Genomic DNA, 24,642 nt, shown 5'->3' with positions numbered 1-24,642 from the left:
TCTCTCTAGCCGTAACGAATCTGTCGCGAGTTTTAATCTCAACGGCTCTAAAGAAGTTTCATTTCAAATTTACGTTCATTTATTGCTTAGGCAAGTGAAAGGGATTTTTTTGTTGTTGTTTAGATGGATGGACGAGCTCACAGCCCACCTGGTGTTAAGTGGTTACTGGAGCCCATAGACATCCACAACGTAAATGCGCCACCCACCTTGAGATATAAGTTCTAAGCCCTCAGTATAGTTACAACGGCCGTCCCACCCTTCAAACCGAAACGCACTACTGCTTCACGGGAGTAATAGGCAGGGTGGTGGTACCTATCCGCGCCGACTCACAAGAGGTCCTACCACCAGTAAATCATCAGTAAGACATCAGGCATAAGTGTTAAATGTATGTTTCTGATTCACGCGAAAAGAAAACACGAAGCGTGCATGTGTGAGACTTTAAAATCATTGCGTTGAGTGGCGCTGACAGGTGATCTGGCGCGGCGCCCGGCTTCGGTCCTCTCGGCTTCAATGATTGACGGCAGAAACGCCAACCAGAACCATCCGGCGGACGTCAATTAAAACAATTAAACACTTCGGACAGATACACTTTGAATCATTATATTTTTTTTCGCAATTGTGTAGTAGCTCGAGTTGTTTTTTCAATCGCTTGCTTTCAGTAATTTTAATGGCCGCCGCGACTCTTCCTACGCTAAATTAATGGATACATATCACAGCGCGAATGTAGTGGCCCATCATTGGATATGAATGCAAAATCGCAACGGCACTGTACAGTTGTTCTACCCTTCAAACTGGGGGTGAGTAAAATACGCTTACATGTCAAAGTATTCGAGGAATTTTAACACTCGTTTTTTATAAAATAATTCGCAATAGGCCGTCTTCTAATGAGGTGATCTCTTCTAGGCCACGACTGAATCAAAGACTAGTGTTACGGTCATAATAAGCAAAATAGGGACTCAATAAAAAAGGCACAAAACACAAATGACCCTGGTTTTTAGTCTAGAGATTAAAGACAGGTTTTTTGTTTCAGTTTGGCTCCAGACTGTCTGTCAGTGGGAATATTCACGCAGAATGTCTACATCAATAACATCTACGTACGTGTTGCTATGAACAATTTTGAAATCACAACCGGCTATTATCTTGCATGCATTATTTGGTTAATTCGCAAGGATTATTATTTTTTAATTTTTTTCGGGTGGGGGCCGAACCCCATGCGATGTATCCGCACTTAGGGGGTACCCGGGGTATGTGGGTCTTGACGTTCTGCAGATGTCGGGAGCCGCCGTGAGCCCAAGCATGTTTTTAGGTCTCTACACACTAACTCCCTCTGTGCTCTCTCACCCGACGTCCGATATCCGCCCGAGGTCAGAGTAAGGGGGTTCCTGGGGGTGAGCACTACAACCAAACTCGCGGCGCCACCCTGAGGTCGCCCGACCGACGGGTCGTCGAGGCGAATGTCGACGACCAACGACGGCTATCTCCGCGGTACGGCGGGCCGACATAACTTCAGGTAACCACACACTTTCACTTTACATAGCAAAGGAATACATATACAGGAAACAATCCGAAACAAGTGAGTCGTAAGCTTGATTGCTCATCTAGAGCAAAAACTATAAATTATAACCATGAATCTTTTGATCTAAGTCATTACATCTTCTAATTTAATCCCCTAAATCTTTTGATTTTTCAACAGGGAAAACTTCGATGACTTTAGAAATGACCTGGTATAGCCTTCAAACTTAATACCGAGGTCACTGCGAAGTTTCCAGGTCTCGAGTACTACGACCTGAAGTCCGAGGTCGGACTCGGGAAATGTGTTTGAAGTTGTATCGACGGTATGCTGACGTCTATGGGCGACGGTAATCACTGATCATCAGGTGGGCCGTCTGCCTACAAGGACAACATAAAAATCTTTTTTCGATAGTCTATCTTGTCCTGAATGGCAGCTCCGGTATCGTGAACACGGGCGTCGGTAACTGGTTTGAAAATGGCTTTCTTAATTATGTAACTATTTTCTGTGGAAACACATGCAAAGAATATTTGTTACACGGCCGAGTAAAAACTCATTTATGAGTTTTTAATTTTTTTTAAACATACTAATGGCGCCAATTTGTAACCAATATTGTATGTATTTCTAAAGATCATTCTAAATATCATTCTCAGAAAAAGTTACTCACTTTTCAGAATCAATTAAAAGAGCTACCTTTTTAAGTGAATTAAAAAGCTAGTAATGACTAGAGTAATATACACATATATTTTTTATTATTTATTGCTTAGATGGATGGACGAGCTCACAGCCCACCTGGTATTAAGTGGTTACTGGAGCCCATAGACATCTACAACGTAAATGCGCCACCCACCTTGAAATATAAGTTCTAAAGATCTCAGTATAGTTACAACGGCTGCCCTACCCTTCAGACCGAAACGCATTACTGCTTCACGGCAGAAATAGGCAGGGCGGTGGTACGACCCGCGCGGACTCACAAGAGGTCCTACCACCAGTAATTACGCAAATTATAATTTTGCGGGTTTCATTTTTATTACACAACCTTCACCGTGGAAGTCAATCGTGAACATTTGTTGAGTACGTAATTAATTAAAAAAATTGGTACCCGCCTGGGATTCCAAAACTGGTGCATCGCTCAACACGGATGCACCGAACGTCTTATCCCTTAGGCCACGACGACGACAAATATTTTCTTTAGCAGTTCCCAATTCTGAGGAGCTCAATGTTTCAAGTATTTAGCTCTATTATAAATCTAAGCGTGTGTGTGTTTGTGTGTGTAATTCAAAAGAAGATTGAAATCAATTAAGTACACGATTTCACGTAAAAAGACATTTAAGAAAGTGTGTAAAAGAAAATGTAAACTAAGTATTCATTATCATTTCATGTCGTACCTATTTAAAAAACTAATTACCATTCCTTTATCTTATAACAATGACAGACACGTGTCAACGCGGTCTGATAATTTGACATTTGACGGCGGCCATCTTGAGTTTAGCCATTACTCTTGTTGCGTCAAATGTCAAGACAATTTTACATTTAAATGAGTGTTAATTTTTTTTTTCAATCGGAAAGTGAGTGTAGAATTACGTACAATGATATCATCTGCATTCTTTTTATGATGCTTTGGTAACATTAACTGTGAAGAAGGTTTTTTTGTTAATCATTAAGAAAACACTGATTATCCAAACCTCATAAAGTGTCTAATGTCTAGTCCCAGATAATACTTACTAGGCTGCACTAAAAGTATCGGGAATGGAATATTTCCACTGTTCCTGTCATATTAAAATCTTTTTAATTGAAAACTCCTTGGTTTTAAAAATCGAATACCATTTATTTATTTAAAAAAAGATTCTCGGTCTTGTCACGAGGTTTTGTCAAACTTGGGTAGTCGTTGAGAAAATGGAATTGACTCGAGAAAATTCAAGAGCGATGATTTATTATGACTTTCGAAGTGGTTTAACACAAAAACAGTGTGTTGACCGGATGATTTCTGCATTTGGTGATGAAGCCCCATCCAAAACCACAATTTATCGCTGGTTTGCTGAGTTTCAACGTGGACGTGTCAAGCTCAGTGATGATCCCCGTCAAGGTCGTCCAAAAACTGCAGTCACCCAAGAAAACGTTGATGCTGTGCGTAAGCTGATTGAGGAAGATCGACATGTGACATACCGCGAAATTCAGGCAACTTTAGACATTGGCATGAGTCAAATACAAATAATCTTGCATGAACAATTCGGTGTAAAAAAGTTGTTTTTCCGATGGATACCGCATTCGCTCTGTGAAGAGCAAAAAGCGGCTCGCGTTACTTGGTGCGTCAGAACTCTCGAAAGATTCCACGCAAGATCCTCAAATGCTGTATACAACATTGTATCAGGTGACGAATCCTGGATATACGCGTACGAACCCGAAACAAAAAACCAGTCACGAGTTTGGGTGTTCGAAAATGAGTTAAAGCCAACAAAAATTGTTCGTTCACGGAGTGTTGCAAAAAAAATGGTGGCCACGTTTGTCTCCAAAACCGGCCATGTTACGACTATTCCTCTTGAGGGACAAAGAACGGTTAATGCAGAATGGTATGCTAGCATTTGTTTGCCACAGGTCGTTTCTGAACTCCGTAAAGAGAACTGCAACCGCCGCATCATCCTCCATCACGACAATGCGAGTTTTCACACCGCGCACAGAACAAAAGAGTTTTTAGAGCAAGAAAACATAGAATTATTAGACCATCCGCCGTACAGCCCCGACCTAAGCTCTAATGATTTCTATACTTTCCCTAAAATAAAGAATAAATTGCGTGGACAGAGATTTTCATCACCTGAAGAAGCTGTGGACGCCTACAAAACGGCCATTTTGGAGACCCCAACTTCCGAATGGAATGGTTGCTTCAATGATTGGTTCCATCGTATGGAAAAATGTGTCAAATTTCGCGGAGAATACTTCGAAAAGCAATAAATACATTTTTAAATAGTAATGTTGTGTCACTTCGTTAATTCCCGAAAATTTCAGTGCGGCCCTCGTAATGGTCGGATAAAATAATTGTGAATCTCTTCATATTTCTTTTCTTAATAAATTAGATAGAGCTATATTTATAAATGTAGCATGGTATAGGATACTTTTATCGTTCTAAATAACCTGATCACTCTGCTCAACCAAAATATGAATATTTAAAATCGATTCAGAAGTTAAGCAACTATTTATCCTAAGAAAATGAAATCAGCTATATTAATTTTCTAAATTAAAAGCTGCTGGCAAAATCAGAGGGCACAATTAACAATAAATATTTAGGTTCTGCCATACTTACAATACATCAAAATTCAAACGAAAAGGAAACTAATGTGTGTAATTAGTGTATTAGTTTCAATATGCGCAATTCCAAAGCTGATATCGACTTCAGCTATTATCTGAGAATAAAATATAATTCTATCGAATTGTCATTTGAGACAATTTGTAAATAATTGTTTCTTTACAATTATTGGTTCTAGCAAGTAAACTATTTTATCTGACAGTTTGGTACACGCTGTTTTTAATAAAAAAATGTAATTTTTTTAACGATTACCGAATTGAAAAAAAAAAACTCCTGATGAATTGTAATGTTTTAGTACTACTTTTATTCTTATATTTGTTTTCTATATAAGCTTTTAGACAGTGGTGAATAGCTACCGTTCCTCATACACATCATCAATGCCATTGACATTGCCAAGCCACTGAATATCGCTTAAGAATCTTTTTAAATCTACTACCTAGAAGGACATGGCATAGTGCCCGGGAAACACCGTTCAGGGAGTTCAATCCAGAGTCTAAATTTATTTAATAAAATCATAAAGTAATTTTACAAAATAAAATAAGATAAAAACTTTTAATGACTGGCAACAACACAAAATATGGCTTCGTAACGGCCGTAACTAACTTACCTTTACTGCGACACAACACAACACAATCACTAAACTAATCTAGGACTAAACCTACTAACCAACTAAAGCGTCTACGTCTAGTTGTAGCTAAGCTTTAATATCGCACGTCTGTATGCGGCGATCGTGTTGGTTTGCCAGATTGAAAAAATACGTGTTTTTAGGGAAATTTTTGTGATTAGTTTCTTTTCTGAATTTAAAATACTGCCCAGGATTTTTCTTGACAAGAACTTGGTTTCCACTCTCTTTCTCTCTGTCTCTCTACCCTCTTCTATTTTACTCTAATAATTCATCCTGAAAAGACGTCATAGATCAAATAATTATGTGTTTAACTTTTGTACATATTATTTTAACTTAACGTGAAATTATTATTCTAATATTCTTTTAAGTAGAATGTTTGAATAAATATGTTTATTAAGTGCAGTCGTGATATAAGTATTTCAATCAAATTTTGAAGAAAATTCAATAATTTGTGTAAGTTAATGTGCAATTTTCTTTTTTAATCTCGTGGAAAATACTTTAAGCTTTGTTTTAAATTAACGACATCACTATCAAAGAGCCAAAATTATTATTCACTTCTCGTTAATTAAGGTCTAAAGCAGAAAAAATGTATTGGAAAAATATCATCTAAAACATATACAGGAAAGAAATCATAAAATATTTTGGTTATCGTGAAAAAAATATTTGTGCTTTTTTTGTGAATGGCAATCCGAAACACACAAAATGCGTTACCATTCTATAAATACGCGTAGAACGCCGTCGTCGAGATTCTTACGTTAAGATTTAATAACGCTACTGTTTCGTATCAAGGAACATAACTTACGATAGATTTTTATTGCTCTTCTTGTGTTCGAGAAGTTCACAGTTCGCCCGGTATTAAGAGCAATACACCTATCCCCCTGATAACGCTGATTTCGCCTTTACACGGTTTGGGTATATTAAAAATGAATAAAAATTGATAGTTTTACTAATTTATACCATATTCTAAGTATGTACACACGTAATTAGCCTTCATTCCCGCAAAGAACCAAAGGGAAACGGGGGTGACTGAAAATCAGCGCTGTTCGATTTATCAACATTGAACAGCAATAGCTGAGCCACCTCTTTTTGCCTTTTTCGTTTTTTTTCTTTTCTTTTATTTGTATTTCATTTTATTTTCTGTGATGTGAAAGGCAATAAATGATTTTTATTATTATTATTATTATACATAATTGCATATTCGCATATACATGTAGCTGAGAATATTTTTGGTTTTCACTAATTTTGGCAACACTGATGTTAATAACGTAGGACTCCCCGTATTGTGAAATACAATATACATTTAGAAAAATGTGTACACTTGATATTCATATGCAAACGTAAAGTAGTTCATGTAAAAGCAGGGGGAAAAAGCTCATATTTTTGATTACGAGTCCAAATTAATGTATTAGATCTGATAAGTCATCAATTTTATAGTTTTTTATTTAAAAGTCTTTATGTGTAATCTGTGTCAGAAAATGAAAAAAGCGTTGTATGTTTGAAAACCAAAATATAATATTATTATATTTACGACTTTATGTAACGGCTGAAAGAATAACGGATGCTGTTAATATTTTTTTTCATGAATGAAGCCACAATATTCTTAAGAAGGTTTTTTGGTAGGTTTTAATAAATGTTCGGTCGTTGGCACAGGACATGGTGGTTTGGTGGTCCGCTTATCAGCTTTCCATCGGGCGCGGTGTTCCAAAGGACGACTCCTTTGTTTTTATCCATTTTTTGTGGAACATCGGCTACGTCTGGGTCCTGAGGAGCACCCTTTGTGGCGGTAGCCAACACAGAACACAAGATATTTGACAGATGTCTGAATCTCGCTAACGACATTTTCAAGACAAGCTTGCATATATACAAACTAGCTTTTGCCCCCGACTCCGTCCGCGTAGAATAGTTTTTTTTTTTTTTTTTTTTTTTCCTACCTAAGCTGAGAGCCTTGAGAGGCTATATCAGCGTAACCCTAACTTTAGTAGGTGAGCTCACGGGGCTCAAACCTGACGATGTTGCTAACACGAACCCTAGCAAGAGTCGTGCTTCGCAGAATCTACCACCGGATCGGAAACGCGACCCACTGAGAAGATCCGGCGAGAAACTCAGTGGGCTGTGTCTGGGAGTTAATTTACTCGTCGAGCCCTTCGTCGCAAGCGACGGGTTCGACGAGAACGGTGACCGGTGCTTGAATTACCTAAAAGCACCGTTAGTGGATCGGGCGGATCCGAGATGACGTGTTTTGGGCGACGTCGACTGCTTTCCATTCTGTCCGCAGGATCGGGAATGTAGTTACCGGCGGCCACGATGAGAGGGTTCTCGTGTCGTGCCGCTTTATCGAAGTGGCGCATGGACGCCGACTGCAGATACTTACTGATGGACTCTAAGTCCAGGTCGTCATGGAGGTCGACGTTCCTGACGAACCACGGGGCTCCGACGGCTATCCTGCAAAAACGGGATTGAATAATTTGAAATGTTTTTAGGTGTATGCGGGCCGCGTGAGCGAACACTACACTTGCATAGGTCATGACGGGGCGTATGCAAGTTTTGTAGAGTGTCACCTTATTTCTAAGGGACATTTTACTTCGCCTACATATCATCGGGTAGAGACGTCCTAGAATGAAGGCGGCACGGTCGCGTACCGTCTTAATGTGGGGGCGGAATGTCATCCTACTGTCGAGGGTGACGCCTAAATATTTGACCTTCGGGGCCCACGGTATGGGCTGGTCGAACATCGTGATAGGGCGAACGGCGGGGGCGGGGGTATTGACGCGCCTAGTCGGGAGGGGGATGCTCAGCGTGGTGTTCGGAGGGCGACCCCTTTTGAAGAGCACCGCTGTGCTTTTCGTGGGGTTAATGTCGATGCGCCACTTCCGGAACCACTGTCCCATGGTGGTAGCTGCGGTCTGAAGTCGTCGATGAAGCAACGCCTTCTTCCTACACGAGTAGTAGATGGCGGTGTCATCGGCGAAGAGCGCCAGATGGGTCTCCGGAGACCGGGGTATATCGTTGATATACAAACTGAATAGTAACAGGGAGAGGGCGGAGCCTTGCGGGACTCCGGCTGTGACGTGACGGGGCCGGGAACGCGTTCCCTCGACTCGATATCGGAACGAACGGTTCGACAAGTAGTCTCGTATGATGAGCACGAGTCTGTCTGGCACTCCCATGTTATACAGTTTGAATATCAAACCGTTGTGCCAGACTTTGTCGAACGCCTTCGCTATATCGAAGAAGAGGGCTCCTATCGGAATGGGTTTCCGCCTGTTCAGCCCTAGTAAGATGTGCTCCGTGAGGCGGTGCACTTGATGGACGCACGAGTGTCTGGCGCGGAATCCAAACTGCTCGTCTATAAGAATTTTATTCGCGGATACGAAATCCCAGAGGCGTTTACGAAGGAGCCGTTCGTATAATTTGCCTATCGCCGGGAGGAGACTGATGGGGCGGTAACTCGCGGTTTCGTTATTCGGTTTGCCCGGCTTGTGTATGCCGATAACGTCCGCTTCTTTCCACGCCGCGGGAAAGATGCAGTTCGTCATAGCAGCATTTAATATCGTGGCCAACATCGTTATCAGTTGGGCTGGTAACAGTTTTAGCGCGCGGTTGCGGATGCCGTCGGAGCCGGGAGCTTTCCGTGGTTGTAGGCTATCGATCGCCTCCTTAACCTCGGAAGTGGTAATGGGGGGTAACGCGTCCGAGGGCGGCAGGGAAGCTCTGCGCTCGACCTCCCTGTCGACGAACTCGGTGTGTTCGGGGTCCGCGTGTTGAGTGCTGGTGGTGCACTGTTCTTGCAGTGCATCGGCCAGCAACTCTGCCTTGTCATCGTCATCGTAAGCCGGTGGTTGGCCTGAGGGGCGTACGAGAGGCGGCATAGTGACGATAGTTTCGGACTTGAGGGTCCTAGCTAGTCGCCAGTATGCTTGGTGAGTGGGCGCGAGTTCTTTTAAATAACTATCCCAGTTTTCGTTTCGGGCGTCGCTCAAGCGGGATTTGACCTCCCGCTGTAAGCGACGCATCCGAGTCCGGTTTGAATCCGTGAGATATCGATCGTAGGCCCGGATTGCCGCGTTCCTAACTCTAACGAGGTCCCTAAGATCGGGGGAAAGTCTGATGCGGTGGAAGCTATCCTCCACATCGACTTGCTTTGAAGATCTTGTGATCGCCGTCGAGACGTGATCAGTGAAGATGTTTATGGATTCGACGGTGTCCTCGGGGGATGGAGTTGAATCCGGGCCGCAAGGGAGGATTGGTGGAGCGGTGTCAGCTAAGCACGTGCCCAGCTTCTTCCAATCCACCATGGTCCTCGTATCTGGTTCTCGGTTGAGTGGGCGACCGAGCTGCATGACGACAGGTCGGTGGTCTGAGTCGAGTTCTGACATTGCCTCGATGGAGCGCAAGCGCAGAGTTACGTTCCTCAGCAGTGCCAGATCTATTGTGCTCGGACGACGCGCGGCGTTGTACGGATAGCACGTGGGGGTCGGGGGGTTGAATATCTCGAATGTGAGGTCGTCTATGAACGCGTCGAGACGCCTACCGTTCACATTCGTGCGATGGCAGTTCCACCTAGTGTGGTGGCAATTTAAATCGCCTGCCAGAATGACCGCGTCCCCCATACCGAGCAGTGTCTCGAGGTCACTGCTCAGTAGGGGTTTGTCAGGAGGGAGATATACGGATGCGATGACGATCGGCTGGTGTCCCGTCAGCGCGATGCGGCACACTGACGCCTCGATATGTAAGAGCGAGGGAGTATCGAGAGGGACGCAGTGCAGGGCCCTCCTATAGTAAATGACAGTCCCGCCCTTGCGGGTGGAGAGTCTGTCATTCCTAACCATGACGTAATTCGCGACTTTGGGGTCGCGACGCGAGGGCTTTAGGAAGGTCTCCTGCACCAGAAGGATGTCGATGAGATTGTCACGTAGAAACTCATAAACCTGGTCGCGCTGACGCGCGAGTCCGTTAGCATTGTAGAATGCTAACTTCAAAGAATGGGGTTTTAATCTCGCGTTGCACGCCATTGATTACCGGTAATCAAACCAGCGTGCGCTGGACGGACTCGATGACGTCGATGTACTCGAACGTCGCGTTTAGGCGGTCTTCGGCCGTGACCGCTCTGCGCATGGCGTCGGCGAATGCACGCATGCGGTCAATATTTATCGCGGCGATGTAGTCGCGAATAATTGTGAAGTCATTTGAGTGCGCGGGGCCGGGGCGAGGCGCGGGACCGGGCGCGGGCGCGGGGGCGGGGCGCGGCGCGAGTAGAGGTTGCGGCGCGTACCGCGGTTGGGGTGCCGGTGGTTTCCCTGCCAGCGTGAGCGGCAGCGGTTTTGCCCACGCGGAGACGGTGGGCACCGGTGCCGGCACGAAGGCAGGCTTCGGCGCACGGGGCGCCGAAGTCTTTGGGCCGACGGTTTTTGGAGGCGCGTTGGCCAGACGCTTCCGCGGGGCCTTGGGGCATCCGCGGTAGTTGGCTGTGTGGCCCTGCTTTTGGCAGAGCACACAGCTCGGAGGTTCGGTCGCAGTCTCTTTGACCCGCGAACAGTCGGCTGTCGCGTGGTCACCGAGGCGTAGAATAGTTACTTTGGCATAAGGCTATATTTACCCCCCACTTCATTTACATAGAAAGTGAAAATATTTTTGAATTATAGAATGTTGAGGAGCTATTTAAACCCTTATTTTGAAACATTCTTTATTGGTGCTCCACTTGTACTTGGTCTTAGCGTGATGTTATATAGCCTATAGCCTTCCTCAATAAATGGGCTATCTAACACTGAAATAATTTTTCAAATCGAATCAGTAGTTCCTGAGTTTAGCGCGCTCAAACAAACAAACTCTTCAGCTTCATAATATTAGTATAGTCTGAACAACAACATAAGGATCGTCGGTCTACCGAGCAATATCATTTGGTGGAAGGTCTTCCCTCCGTCGTTAAATCCACACCTTCATAGCTTCTCCCGGACCCATGCGTTGTGTGTTACGCGGAGGACACGTTTGTTGTGGTCCGAGAAATGACTACTGTGAATCTGCCGGTCCTCTCTTCGGAGAATTCGTCGTCGATAAAATCCGAGGATCGGCCCCTGAGGTGGCGTTTAAGAAATTCGAGACCGTGCTTTTTCACAGGACCAGGAGAGCGTGACCGCCATAATTTTTTTTTTTACCTATGCTGATAGCCTTGAGAGGCTATTTCAGCTTCACTCTAATGTATGTAGGTGAGCTCACGGGGCTCAAACTGGAGTGCTGCTAACACTGACCCTAGCAAGAGCAGTGCTTCGCAGAATTTACCACCGGATCGGAAACGCGACCCACTGAGAAGATCCGGCGAGAAACTCAGTGAGCTTCACTACCATTGGAACTTACGCGGTCACTTCGAGAAGCTGGGACTCTGGTTGATTGCAACGGCCGATTCCTTGAACGGGACCTTTCCAAACGTTGGGGGAGTCGACACGGTGGTGTACCGCTTCTACGTAGGGATGATGTGGCTGTGTGTCGCTGAACCAGCGAAGAGTACTGGAGTAGGGATTTCGCCTGGCTTCGGGCCCTATAAGAGGTTCGTCCTGCTCTCCAGTGACAGTTACTGGATGAAATCACGCAGCGTCCTATCATCAGCAGTCCAGCATGCTGTTATGAGACCAAAGATGGATGAAGTATAAAAGAAACACCAATATTCAAAACGTTCATGTGTTTCTAATTAATTCTACGAATCCCGAAGCTCTCACGGAATATAAATGTTATTATAATATCTGAAACATTGACACATGTTTACTCAGAATTTAATGGAACAAGTATTTTCCTTTCATCTAAACACATCCGCCGCTTATTTCGTATCAAAAACGATTTATAACTGTTTACCAAGAAGCATTTGCTTATTTATATTTTTCGAATGACGGATGGTACGTCTATAATATCGCATTCCACAGTTTCGCGACTTGGCATAATTAAGCTCCTTTCAGACTACGCTATAATATAATAGCATATAGTATATAGCTCATAGCACAACAATATCGCACACCATACATTCTTATGGACACGTTCACACTGTACTGTACTATATATTATTGGCTAACTATACGCTGCTATAATATATGGCCCCTTAGTATGACGTAAGGAAGCTTCATGCATCATACTCTTTAGTTTGAGCCCAATATTTGGATGTTACTCAATCTACAACACACTTAAAGCCGAGAGAGCAGTTTATCAAGTACTACAATAGTCCACGGCGCATTGTTTGTTGTTTTCCGGTCTCCCCGGACTACAATAAATTCGATTGAATTATCAATTGAATAATACCCGCAAAAGCTTGATTATGCACCGTTGTTTAAATAATAAATCGTCTAATGGCAGCGACATAATGAATGTTATTAGTATCCGCTATGCGAGCCCGTGAACCGTGAATCTGCTACTTAAAAAGTACTATTACCTACTACGTACTTCCTCAACATCCATTTGTAGAAGTAAGACTACCTGCGGGTTTTCGTATGAACTGCCCTACTTTCTTATACCAGGATATGCAAGATAAACAATTTTTAGACGAATACACGAGCTTAAATGGATACCGGTGGCCCATAGATATCAACAAAATAAATGCGGCCCATATTGAGACTTCGCCTACAACACTCCGAGAAGGAAAAGGGGTTTGGGGGATGGGGTGTTCTTCACACTACGCATGTCATAAAGGCAATCAAGGCATTCACGATAAAGGAATAATATACGTTGCTATCGGCGTTGAGAGTTCTGTATCTTTAGTACAGAACAGTAGTTCTATAGTACAATAGATTCAAATTGGACAGCATTACTGCTTTGCGGCTGAATCAGCCAGGGTAATGATAACTTACTACTCGTTAGAGCTCACAAGATGCCCTCCTAATAGTAAAAAATAAAATTTATTACTACTATTGGATGTTACTCAGTAGTTACTTCTAATATTCAATGCATTCCTGTTTGAAGGCTTTTTTTCCTACCTAAACTGATAGCCTTGAGAGGCCATTTCAGTGTAACCCTAACAAGTAGGTGAGCTCACATGGCTCAAACCTGACGTCGTTGCTAACCCTAGCAAGAGCATTGCTATGCTGAATCTACCACCGGATCGGAAACGCGACCCGCTGAGAAGATCCGGCGAGAAACTCAGTGAGCTATTTCTGTGGGTTAATTTACTCGTCAAGCGCTTCGTCGCAAGCGACGGGTTCGACGAGAACGATAACTGGGTCCTCTGATCTGGTCCTGAGCCCTCTTGTCCGCACGGGTAGGTACCACCACCCTGCCTATTTCTGCCGTGAAGCAGTAGGTAATGCGTTTCGGTTTGAAGGGCGGGGCAGCCGTTGTAACTGTACTTGAGACCTTAGAACTTATATCTTAAAGTGGGTGGCGCATTTAAGTTGTAGATGTCTATGGCCTCCAGTAACCACTTAACACCAGGTGGGCTATAAGCTCATCCACATATCTAAGCAATAAAATAAAAAATATATAATATGTAAAAAACATGCTTTCAATTTACATACTCTAAGGAAAATATATGTACATACATATATTGCAAAGTACTTTCAAAGATCTTTTTTAGTTGAGCCGGTCGAAGTCAAGGCGGTCTAACCCATTTAAATCCAAGTTTGAATAAATCCAAAATAAAAACAAAGTTTCTTCCTCATAATTTTCTTTACAGAAGTGATCGCTATTGGCATCGCTCGTAAAGACTGCGGCCACCATCACGCTTGCCTTATGTTCATCTGCTTTCGAAATCGATTTTCATTAGTATTAAAACATAAGTAAGTATATTCCATCCCTATTCATACGTGCTGTTTGTCAGTTTATGATTTTCAAAACGTATAAATTAAATAAATGTCTTTAATATAAAATTATAGACAAAATATAACAAAATAAATATCAAAACAAAAGTGATCTTTTTTTTTTCTCGTACAAATATAAGACCGTTTTATAGAAATTTGTTTGTTTAGTGAAGGTATCAAAATATATTTTGTTTTTGATACACTGAATCGGTTTTATTTTTACAGTGCTGACATTTCCGTCCTGATGTCTATGGACTCCAACTTTAACATTCGGTGCAGGACCAAAACAATAAAAAATACACAAAAGAGGATATTTAAATTTAGTTGGTATCGTCTCATTTAAAAGCTTACGATTCGACGTAAAAACTCGCATGGAATATACAGTAGGCGCGCGAGTTCATGTCCATCCTGAGGAATACGGTAGTGCTGTGACCTCGTTAATTATGGTAATGTCGATAATAACTACCGATTTAGTCAACAGCTGTCAATTTGGTTTAATGTAACATAAGGTCATTTTGCAATTTATGAAATAAAATAAATGTGATAAGTAATTACTTGCTTATTTCTAATAGAGAAAAATATTTTTTAAATTCCAATTCAATCACTATCAAATAAAAAGACAACCGACAGATCAGAGTCGGAATCAGAATGTATCTTTTTTCAGTAGGTTTTTTTCTACTTGAACTTGTTGGAAGCGGAGTAGTCATGGTTAAATAACACAATACCGTTAGCGTAAATTATCGATATCGATAAGCGCGCGTCACAACCGTCAAGGACAACACTCGATGTCAGACAAATGCGGGGAGGTGGCCAAGGTGGGGCGAGCTGTCCCCCGCGCGTCGCCTCTGGCCCTGATGGACATGAATTCGCGCGCATACTGTACTTCATAATGACCATAACAGAAGTCGGAGCCGTAACTAAGCAACCCGCAAAACCAAACTACCATAATTAAGTCTAGCTATTTTCGAAAAAGTCATACCATTTATTGTATTTTTTTAAGTTTTCGCTAGTCATAGACATAATTAATTTAATTGCTTTAAAATTAATTACTTTTATGATCGTTCGTGACCATAAAAACTGTACAATACTAGAGACGTTAGAAGTTATATGATGACAATTAAAAATAAAAGCGCAAGGCTAAGCCGTAAAAGTAATATCGCTTTTGATAGCTATAAGGTATCGTCGGATTTTCGCAGTGGGTAGCAATTCCGATGTCTTGCACTCTTGCTAGGACTAGTGTTAGAGCAACGTCCTCGAGATAAAGCCCCGTGAGCTCACCTACTCGCAGGTTACAAGATTAGGTAGGAAAAAAGGCTAGTGTTAGCAATTCTCTTATGATGAGCACGTGAGCTCACCTACCAGTCCGCGCGTAGCTGAAATAGTCCCTAATGTTACCAACAACTAGGTAGGGTAAAAAATAGGTAAACTCCGCTGAAACCACAGGCACTTCTAGTGCCTTAATAATAGCAAATTCAACATGAAAAAATAACATTTGTTTAATATAAAACACCTGTTTATTTTCCTGACATCGATAGAATGTTCCCTTTGAAATGGCGACCACAACTCATTGAGGTTAGTTGTGTCTTTAGTATTATGTTACGGCTGCTCCCTTAAGAAGACAGAAATTTCCCAAAGTCGCCCTAACTCTGCTTTTATGTGATCCAGTGATCGAAATTTGACTCAAATCACTAACTAAAGAATTTAGTTTTCTTTTTGTATTACACCTTGTCTTTTGTTATGTTATCTATTTTTTTATATTTTGATTATTAAGTTCATGCCTATTAAGCAACAACAGTATAAGTTATATTGACCAATATGTTGAGGAGAAGATATAAGTATTTTGTCTTTTCTGATATTTGTACAGATGTTATAAATACTAATTTTGGACCAATCAATAAACTTTTTTTTTTAATCAAACGAGGGTGATTTCTTTATAAAATTTCCACCCAGTATCATTCGAACCAATAATGCAATGATTTATTATAGAATAGTCCAAAATGGAATTGAACTTCGACAAAATCTTCAGAATAGCAATTATTTCGCAAAAATTCAGTGGCACGTACCCATACACGAAGAGAGACAAAAAATGGGCAACGCACTTTATTCTAATGCACGGAGAGCTCACTATAATCTGCATGTTATTCATCTACAACATTATCGAATTCGATTTAAAGGCCGCCGATTATTCGCAAATGTGCCGAAACATGTGCCTGTCCTTCGTTTACTTGGTAATCACGCTTCTCTACATCAACATGCTTTATTATCAAAGCAAATTGAGGATGTTAATTGAAACCATGAAGGCTGAATATGAAATAGCGAAGACGATGTCAGAAGAAGAGCAAAACGTGATACTTGAATACGCGAAAAAAGGCCGATGGCTTTGCCGAGCGTGGGCGATCCTGACCACATGTGGCATGGCCCAGTTTTTTCTCAAGAGTATTGTGTCCACGATTTATTCGGCCATTCAGGGTAATTTCAGAATATTCCAATATTACGAAGTGATCTGTCCAGAAGCTATCGAAAGACACAGGAATAACCCAGTTATATTTATAACCTTGTACTTTTGCACATTCTTCTATTCATTGTATACTTCGGCATTGTATACAAGCGTTTTGCCATTGGGCCCAATATTCTTGTTACACGGCTGCGCTAAGCTCGAAATCGTCAGATTGAACATTAAGAACTTGTTTGATAATGACGATTACGTAGTTCAAGAGAGACTTAAGAAGACCGTACTACAAATGCAGGAAATATACTGGTAAGGGTTTAGTTTTTTAATTCATAAATTACATATGAAAAGCTCTGAATGCCTTTTGGCTAAGACCTCGGTAAGAGTGTGCCACGTATAAAATATGTAGTTTAAATTTAATACGGACACCACCTAATAAATAATCTGTATATAAAGTACGATGATGTATTGATCTGTCTCTAAGAACAAATTTCAAAACTTGTTTGAAGAAGAAATGGATGACCATGCTGCTTTGTCAACATCGCGCAAGGGAACTCATTCCAAAGTTTTGTTAAAAATCTATAAAACCGCTCTTCGTATAAGTAGAGGCTAGAGCTACCTTAGACACTAATACAGTGTACTTTTTTACAGTTATTCGCATGAGATAAACGAATGTTTTCAAATATTATATGAGTTTCTACTGAAAGCCACATCCCTGGTCTTACCCATCACGATCTTCGCAGTTATACAAGTAATTCTCGTTCATTATCAAGATATTTCTTATGCTTCATGTTTTTTAATACTTAAATACACAATGAAACGTTTGTAATCAAAATAAACATTTTACGGACAGCCTCGAAATGAGTTGTAGCAAATAATGCTTTATAGGAATCTAGACAATAAGACAAACAGTTAATTGGTCCTACTTTAATATTCCCAGTCTCTATATGATTTGAAAATATTGTGCTATAATAACAGTTGCTGGGTAATTATTGACACCGTCTTTTGTTATTTATTATTATTGTTTCTGCTTCTGCTCATTGCTTCTGATCATTGACAATTAAATTATCTGTCAAACTATCTGCTGCTAAAACTAGCTCATTGTGATTTAATAGCGTAACTCAATTGCTTGTTTGTGTATCTTAATGAAATATGCTCTTAAATTATGTTATTTAATTGAAAATTGTAACCTAGAATGAGAGCTTAGAATTTTGTTTGAGGAATATTATTATTTTTACGGATTAGCCAATACCAGACCATACTTATCCTAGTATTTCTCGAGAAGTAAAGAATAAATATTTAAAGAGATATGAGGCGGATATCTTAAATATATTACAAGGGCTACGCTATGTTTCCTAACTGCTTCACATCAGAAACAGGAACAACCAATTTTGTTTTCTATTGTATAATTTTGCTTTAACTATAACATTTTCATGCTCATGATTATACCTAGTCAGGTCATAAATTCTGTCACATGTTTAATGTAAAATAATTGAAACAAGTTTATCCATTATGTAACCATTCATATACCAAAATGAACTTAACAAAACATAGATTCTTATGACACTAAAGTTTATTCAAAATGACCTCCGTGATTTTGAATACAGGCCTTCAATCTGCGCGGCCAGTCGTCTATCGCAGCACGAACGAGGTCCATGTCAATATCGGCGGCTGCCTTAATCAAGGATGTCTTGAGTGACTCCAAATTGGGATGAGGCTTTGAGCACGCCTTTTCCTCCAAGTGTTGCCATGTCTTGTAATCTAACGGATTCAAATCTGGACTGGAGGAGGGCCAGTCTTCGTGCCGGATGAAGTCGATTTCACGCGCCGCCAGCCAGTCTTGTGTGCTCTTCGCTCTATGAGCTGGCGCCGAATCTTGTTGGAATACCCAGTGCCTGTTATTGATCATGGTATGAGAAACAGGTTCCACAAGGTTCGTCAGGACTGTATTTTGATACACAACTGCATTCGTTTTTACACCTTTCTCACAAAAATGTACCTCTGTTAAGCCCCAATAAGAAACTCCCAACCATACCATGAGCGAGGATGGAAAATGACCTCGTTGGACACGCGGAATACGGTTGCTCGCTTCTTCACTACTGTGTGCGTACACCTTATCATTTTGTTTGTTGTAGCTCTCTTCTACGGAAAAAATTTTTTCATCCGAAAAAAGAATTTCCCGATATTTTTTTCCCGCGTACCGCTTCAACAAAGCGCGGCATCTCTTCAGTCTCAGGTCCATTAGACGAGCATTCAAACGATGTCCTGTTTTTCTTCGATATGCCCGAAGCCCTAAGTCTTCATTTAACACCCTTTTCACCGTGGTTCTGCTTAACCCCATCTGAAGGGCCAACAGTTTCTGTTTACGTTTGGGATTTATTTGAATTCGCGCCTTCACAGCTTTTATCACTGCTGGAGTCCTAACAGACCGAGGGCGACCACTTCTTGACCTGTCATCTACACTAGAGTCTTCATTGTATCGTTTGATGGTACGATAAACGAATCTTTTGGTTATATTCAAAGTTTTTCAGTATGTTAAAAAATTGAATTGGCGCGTAACCGCAACGATGCAACGCAATAACTGCAACACGGTCTTCTTTAAGCGTCCACTCCATATTTAAAAATGAGTAAAATTCTAAAAGTATACATTTTTATTTTCATGAACAATTCGAAATTCGAATTCAATAAACTTTTTTGTGGCCAGCATTCTAAAAGAAAAGCTTTTACTGTGTGACAATACTTATGACCTGACTAGGTACTTTCTAATTGCAAAAAATAGGTATTTTTTTTTTGTTGGGAGGAAATCGCCAGACTCCCACCTTCCACTGGGGATGACGGGCGTGGTATGTTGGAGTCGAACCGACTAAAACCTCCTGTCGCTCAACAACCCACGTCCGAGCCTCGCAAGAGACAGAACTCATTAAAGGCAAAGGGGGAGAGTGAAGCGTTTAGTGCGGAGCATATCTCTCCCATCACCCTCCCCCGACAAAAATAGGTCTTCTTCTTTTTCTCCACCTTATCCCACTAGGTGGGGTCGGCACAGCAAATTTTTCTCTTCCATTCTCTTCTATCAGCCGTCATCTCAACACTTACTCCTCTCTCTCTCATATCGTCATTCACACACCGTGTGATTGTACTCCATTAGATAACATCTAGTGCTTTTATGATTTTTAGGCTCTCGGCCGAGGTCAGTTCATACCGGAGTTCTTCGCCTTCATCTTCGGCGCTTTCATGGTTGGGACGACCCCGTGCTACTACAGCAACATGCTCATGGAAAAAGTACAGTAAAACACTATACAGGGTGTCTCTTGTGAAAAATCATGAATCTTAAAAATGCTTTTTGAACGACTTCCTTTAGGACACGACGACTCGTGCCTAACAAAAAGCAAAAGGATAAAGACGTCCGGTGCATTCGTGGTGATCAATGCATCGGTATTCGAATCCCAGGCGGGTACTAATTTTTCTAATGAAATACGTACTCAACAAATGTTCACGATTGACTTCCACGGTGAAGGAATAAAAGTATGTGATCAATTTGAGAATAGATTAAAAATTGTTTTTAAATAATATTTTTATCTAAAGTGTAATCTCGACGAAATCATTTTGGTGATTATAGTCTTTTACAATAGAATCATAATAGTGTACAAACTTATAATTCCAATTAATTATAGTCGAATTTCGACTACCGGGGGACCACTAGTTATTATAATTAAACACTATAAAAACTGAGGCCAATTGTCGTACTGAAAGTAAAAAGAAGAAGATAATAATACAAAAGGAGAAGATAATAAACCATCTTTTCGTTCACCAGAGTGAAGACGTGCGCATGACATTGTATTCCTGCGGTTGGGAGACCCGCTTCGATCTCAATACGCGGAAATGTATAATACTGATGCTGTGCCGGGCGCTGCGACCCGTCTCTATCAGGACTATATTCCGATCAGTCTCACTCACTACGCTGACCGATGTAAGTATGACGACTACGGCATTCACCACAAATTACGTCACAATGCGAAAGGAAGCGCGTGTTATGACATTTATCACTTTCGTTACTAAGTAATTATAAGTTACTGTTGACGTACGTTATCGAAGCCAAAAGTGCCACAGGCAATGTCAATAAGTTCATAAATAGATAAAGACAAAGCATCTAAGTGCAACTTTCTCTTACGTAAAGGAAACGCTTGGAAATAGACTGTTCTTTTTAATCAAAAGCTCAACTACAGTAAAGTTCAGTGATTTTAGAAAATTTTCCATCATCGGGCCCGTCAAATAAATTGAGCATAAATAGAATGATTCTTCGTTTTATTAGCTATTGTATATTCATGAAGTGTACATATTTCGTGAATCCGCATCTACCGTACATGCTAATGTTCCTTCGAGATCGTTGACCCCGTAAACGAATCTTGCTTTACAATGCGCGCGCTGCAAACATTTACGGACGTGACTTTTTCGCCGGTACATACTTTCATTGATCGTTAGCAACAAACCAAATCAAAGTCCAGATTTTAAGTGATGCTTAAGTGAAGTATTGTGGTTCACTATGATCGAAATATCATTTTTTTGTACAATGGTTGACCCTATCATTCAAACTGGAACGATTTATTCGCGCGAAGTAGAATCACCTGGTTTAGTTGGTGAGAGTTGAGACATGAGCTCTAAGTTTTCATTTTACAGTACAACGGCTGTCCCACCCCTCGGACCGAAACGCATTACTGCTTCACGGCAGAAATAGACAGGGTGGTGGTACCTACCCGTGTGGACTCACAAGACGTCCTACCACAAGTAAAAACGGCTTAACGACATTTTTATTTCGATAATTGTTCTTTTTGTTTCCAGGTGTTCCAGCAGGCCTACGCATTGTTCAATTTATTAAACGCGGTGTGGAATTAAAAGATATTGTAGTAGATGACTTGAATAAAATAATAAGATATATATATATATAATTATAATAATTTTGGTCTTGAATTATTTGTGGAAGTCCAGAGAAGGTTTAAAATGTAGATAAATATGAAAATGCTCGGAATTAAATAAAAATAACAGTTTTGTTTTTCCTTTGATGTGTCCCTCGTCTGACGGATTCCTTTTGTTTGTTTTAAGTTTATTTTATACAAAATTTAGGTCTTTTATTTATCGATTGAGGCACTACGAAGTCTGCCGGGTCAGCTAGTACGATATCATTTTTAATTATAATACATTTTAATATCATCAAGGCACTTATCAATAACTGATACTATTTTATAATAAAGCGTAGGTGTACCTTATATCTTATAGGCTTGGTCCCTGAAATCTGCAGACCGTAAACGCATTGACGCCTTTGAGATGAGGTGCTGGAGAAAGATGCTCCGTATTCCGTGGACAGCATTTCGGACTAACGGATAAATTTTGGCAAGAACCCAACATCTCCTCACGACTGTCATGCGAGTGTCTCCGCAGAGTCCTTGGATCCTAGGTACCTCAAGCACCGGTCACCGTCCTCGCCGAACCCGTCGCTTGCGACGAAGGGTTCGACAAGTACCCATAGGCACTGAGTTTCTCGCCGGATCTTCTCAGTGGGTCGCGTTTCCGATCCAGTGGTAGACTCTGCGAAGCACTTCTCTTGCTAGGGCCAATGTTAGCAACACACCCGGTTTGAGCCCCGTCAGCTCACCTACACGTCAAGGAGAAACTGAAATAGCCTCTCAATGCTATCAGCATAGGTAGGAGAAAAAGAGTCCTTGAAGGTCACATTGCAAGGATGGTAACAATCTCGAGAGGCTCATCGGACCGGTAAAGTGGATGGGAAAAGCTCTCGGAGGTGCAACTCAATATGTTGGTCCGACCAGATCCGCACCAATCTTGATTCCGCATTTCACAACGCCCTCCACACCGCCAGAGACTAGAATGGAGAAAGATCGTACGTGCGAAGGTGATACAAAAGGGTAGTCACGACCCTCAGCAATGGCGAATAAGACGCAAGGAGAGATACTACCTTATGTCAGCGTAAATAGCAGACTATATCTTATCCAGTCTCTTGTTATCTTACGCTATCGAAAACGTTAAAAAACTCGCACTGAATACACAGACAGAATCTTGAGACGCCAGAACGTGAATGCTGCTAGCCCTAGCCACTCAGGGCGATAAGGACTAATTGTCACTCTTTAAATACTACAAGATTAAGTAGAATTTTTTTTATTGCTTCGATAGGTGGACGAGATCACAGCCCACCTGGTGTTAAGCGGTTACTGGAGCCCATAGACATCTGTCTACAACGTAAATGCGCCACCCACCTAGAGATATAAGTTCTAAGGTCTCAGTATAGTTACAACGGCTGCCCTGCCCTTCAAGCCGAAACGCATTACGGCTTCACGGCAGAAGTAGGCAGGGCGGTGGTACCTACCTGTACGGACTCACAAGAGGTCCTACCACCAGTGAACGACCAGTCTACGATAATATTGTCGTTTGCAACATGGCGTACAAAACGGGAAGACTGCTTCTAAGAATGTTTTCTTAATCCGAATGACCGTAGCCATTTCAAAGTCTTACTTCGCATCCGCTTACATTTATATCTGTGCCAAAATGAAAACAATAAACCATTTTATGTTCGACACATGTCCCCGCGTCCGGTTCGAAAACTTCAATTAATCAAATATAATCTATTTAATTACACTAGTATTCGCTCAGAAGCCAAAATGCATCAATGACACTTCAAGATATAGTAATTTGATTTATTACATTTTCTTTGTCTGTTTTATTATTGCAATTTCCCTACTAAATTGGAAAAATCATTTTTTTTTATTGACAACACTAACGCTGTGCAATAGTTGGTATTGCAAAAAAAATCGATTTACCTTTAATATGTAATTAAGATGTTCATCTATTATATAACTCTCTTTACATCTATATCTTTTTACACTGGATGGATGAATCATATCATGATCCGCCTGCTGTTAACTTAATCTCGGAGCTCAAAGACAACACAACACTTCTCACCTTAAAAAATAAAATCTAAATCACAATGTGGCAGTATAACGGCTACCCCACCCTTAAAACTGGAAGGCATTGCTACTTCGCGGCAGCAATACTTTAGAGCTGACTGACAGAATCTCAGTACCGCAATCCTACATAAATTATAATTTAATAATAAATTTTAATGTATTTCAATTCGGAAAGACACTGCATTACGGCGTATAGATATAAGTCTAGAAAATTACGCGGGAATTAATGTAATCTGCATTGCTGCTGCAAATAAGTATCAATAAATCATTGTCTCATCAACATCGGCCTAGACTATCAGGCCTTAAATGTAGGTCGACTTAGATAAATCGTGGATGCCCGTTCAAAATCCATCACGAACCGCGACATTTTGATCGGTCCAGTAAATTACTAATTTTCCGGAATATTTGTCGTATAATAAAGTCTAGCATTTGCCCGCGACTTCGTCCGCGTGGAATAGTTCACAAGTAATGATTTATTTTAGAATAAATTTGGTTAGCATAAAAAACGTTATAATGAGCGAACCTTAACATATAGACATATGCTGTCGCGGAATTTTTTTAGATCTTTTAAAGGGGAACAATTCCGTCATATATTATTTTAGCGAAACTTTAACCGTTTCCGCAGCACACGCGGCGGAAGCTCTCAAAAGGGAATAAAACCCCGATTTTGAAACATTCTTTATCGGTGCTCCGTTTGTATTGGTCTTAGCGCAATGTTATATAGCATTCAATTCATGTTATATATATTCAAATCGGCCCAGTAGTTCCTGAGATTAGCGCGTTCAAACAAACAAACTCTTCAGCTTTATAATATTAGTATAAATGAGACATTTTTACAAAACTAACAAGTACGAGGCTCCTCGATTGGCTTGACGACAAAGCGGCCATATGATTTAATTCTGACCGAAACTTTGTAAGAAATAATAAAAAAATTCTTGTATTCGAATACGTGTAATTTTTTTTCATCTTGATAATTATAATGAGTTGTTTAAAATGGGCCCAAAATGAAGCC

The 24,642-nt window shown here is 41.1% G+C and overlaps 2 protein-coding genes across 5 annotated transcripts in view; one reads left to right on the top strand and one right to left on the bottom strand.

Moving 5' to 3' along the window:
• cher (filamin A protein cher) overlaps window positions 1-24,642 on the bottom strand; it is a 111,697-nt gene that overhangs the window by 82,254 nt on the left and 4,801 nt on the right. The window contains exon 1 of one of the 4 annotated variants that reach the window (XM_089739806.1): window positions 5,419-5,688. The exons of 2 other annotated variants lie outside the window; for them this stretch is intronic. The gene's annotated coding sequence lies outside the window, so the exon portion shown is untranslated. Of the gene's footprint in view, window positions 1-5,418; window positions 5,689-24,642 lie in introns of those variants that run through there. One more of the 4 variants, XM_089739807.1, reaches the window with a different exon arrangement.
• On the top strand, window positions 15,722-21,695 carry LOC114239554 (uncharacterized). Its single transcript, XM_089739809.1, has 6 exons — window positions 15,722-15,779; window positions 16,194-16,965; window positions 17,308-17,407; window positions 19,831-19,935; window positions 20,468-20,623; window positions 21,493-21,695. The coding sequence occupies exons 2-6, from the start codon at window positions 16,205-16,207 to the stop codon at window positions 21,544-21,546; spliced, it is 1,176 nt and encodes a 391-aa protein (XP_089595935.1). The 5' UTR covers window positions 15,722-15,779; window positions 16,194-16,204; the 3' UTR covers window positions 21,547-21,695.

Source organism: Bombyx mandarina, chromosome A1 (assembly GCF_030267445.1).
Source record: "Bombyx mandarina strain Sakado chromosome A1, ASM3026744v2".
Classification (NCBI taxonomy): Eukaryota; Metazoa; Arthropoda; class Insecta; order Lepidoptera; family Bombycidae; genus Bombyx; species Bombyx mandarina.
Note: the sequence above shows the minus strand (reverse complement) of the source record. Positions and strands in the feature narration are given on the sequence as shown.

Excerpts from the sequence above, each read along its gene's own strand:
- LOC114239554 (XM_089739809.1), top strand. The coding sequence starts at position 16,205 with ATGGAATTGAACTTCGACAAAATCTTCAGAATAGCAATTATTTCGCAA. Across the intron at positions 17,408-19,830 it reads CGATCTTCGCAGTTATACAA|GCTCTCGGCCGAGGTCAGTT; the intron begins GTAATTCTCGTT and ends TATGATTTTTAG. Across the intron at positions 20,624-21,492 it reads CACTCACTACGCTGACCGAT|GTGTTCCAGCAGGCCTACGC; the intron begins GTAAGTATGACG and ends TTTTGTTTCCAG.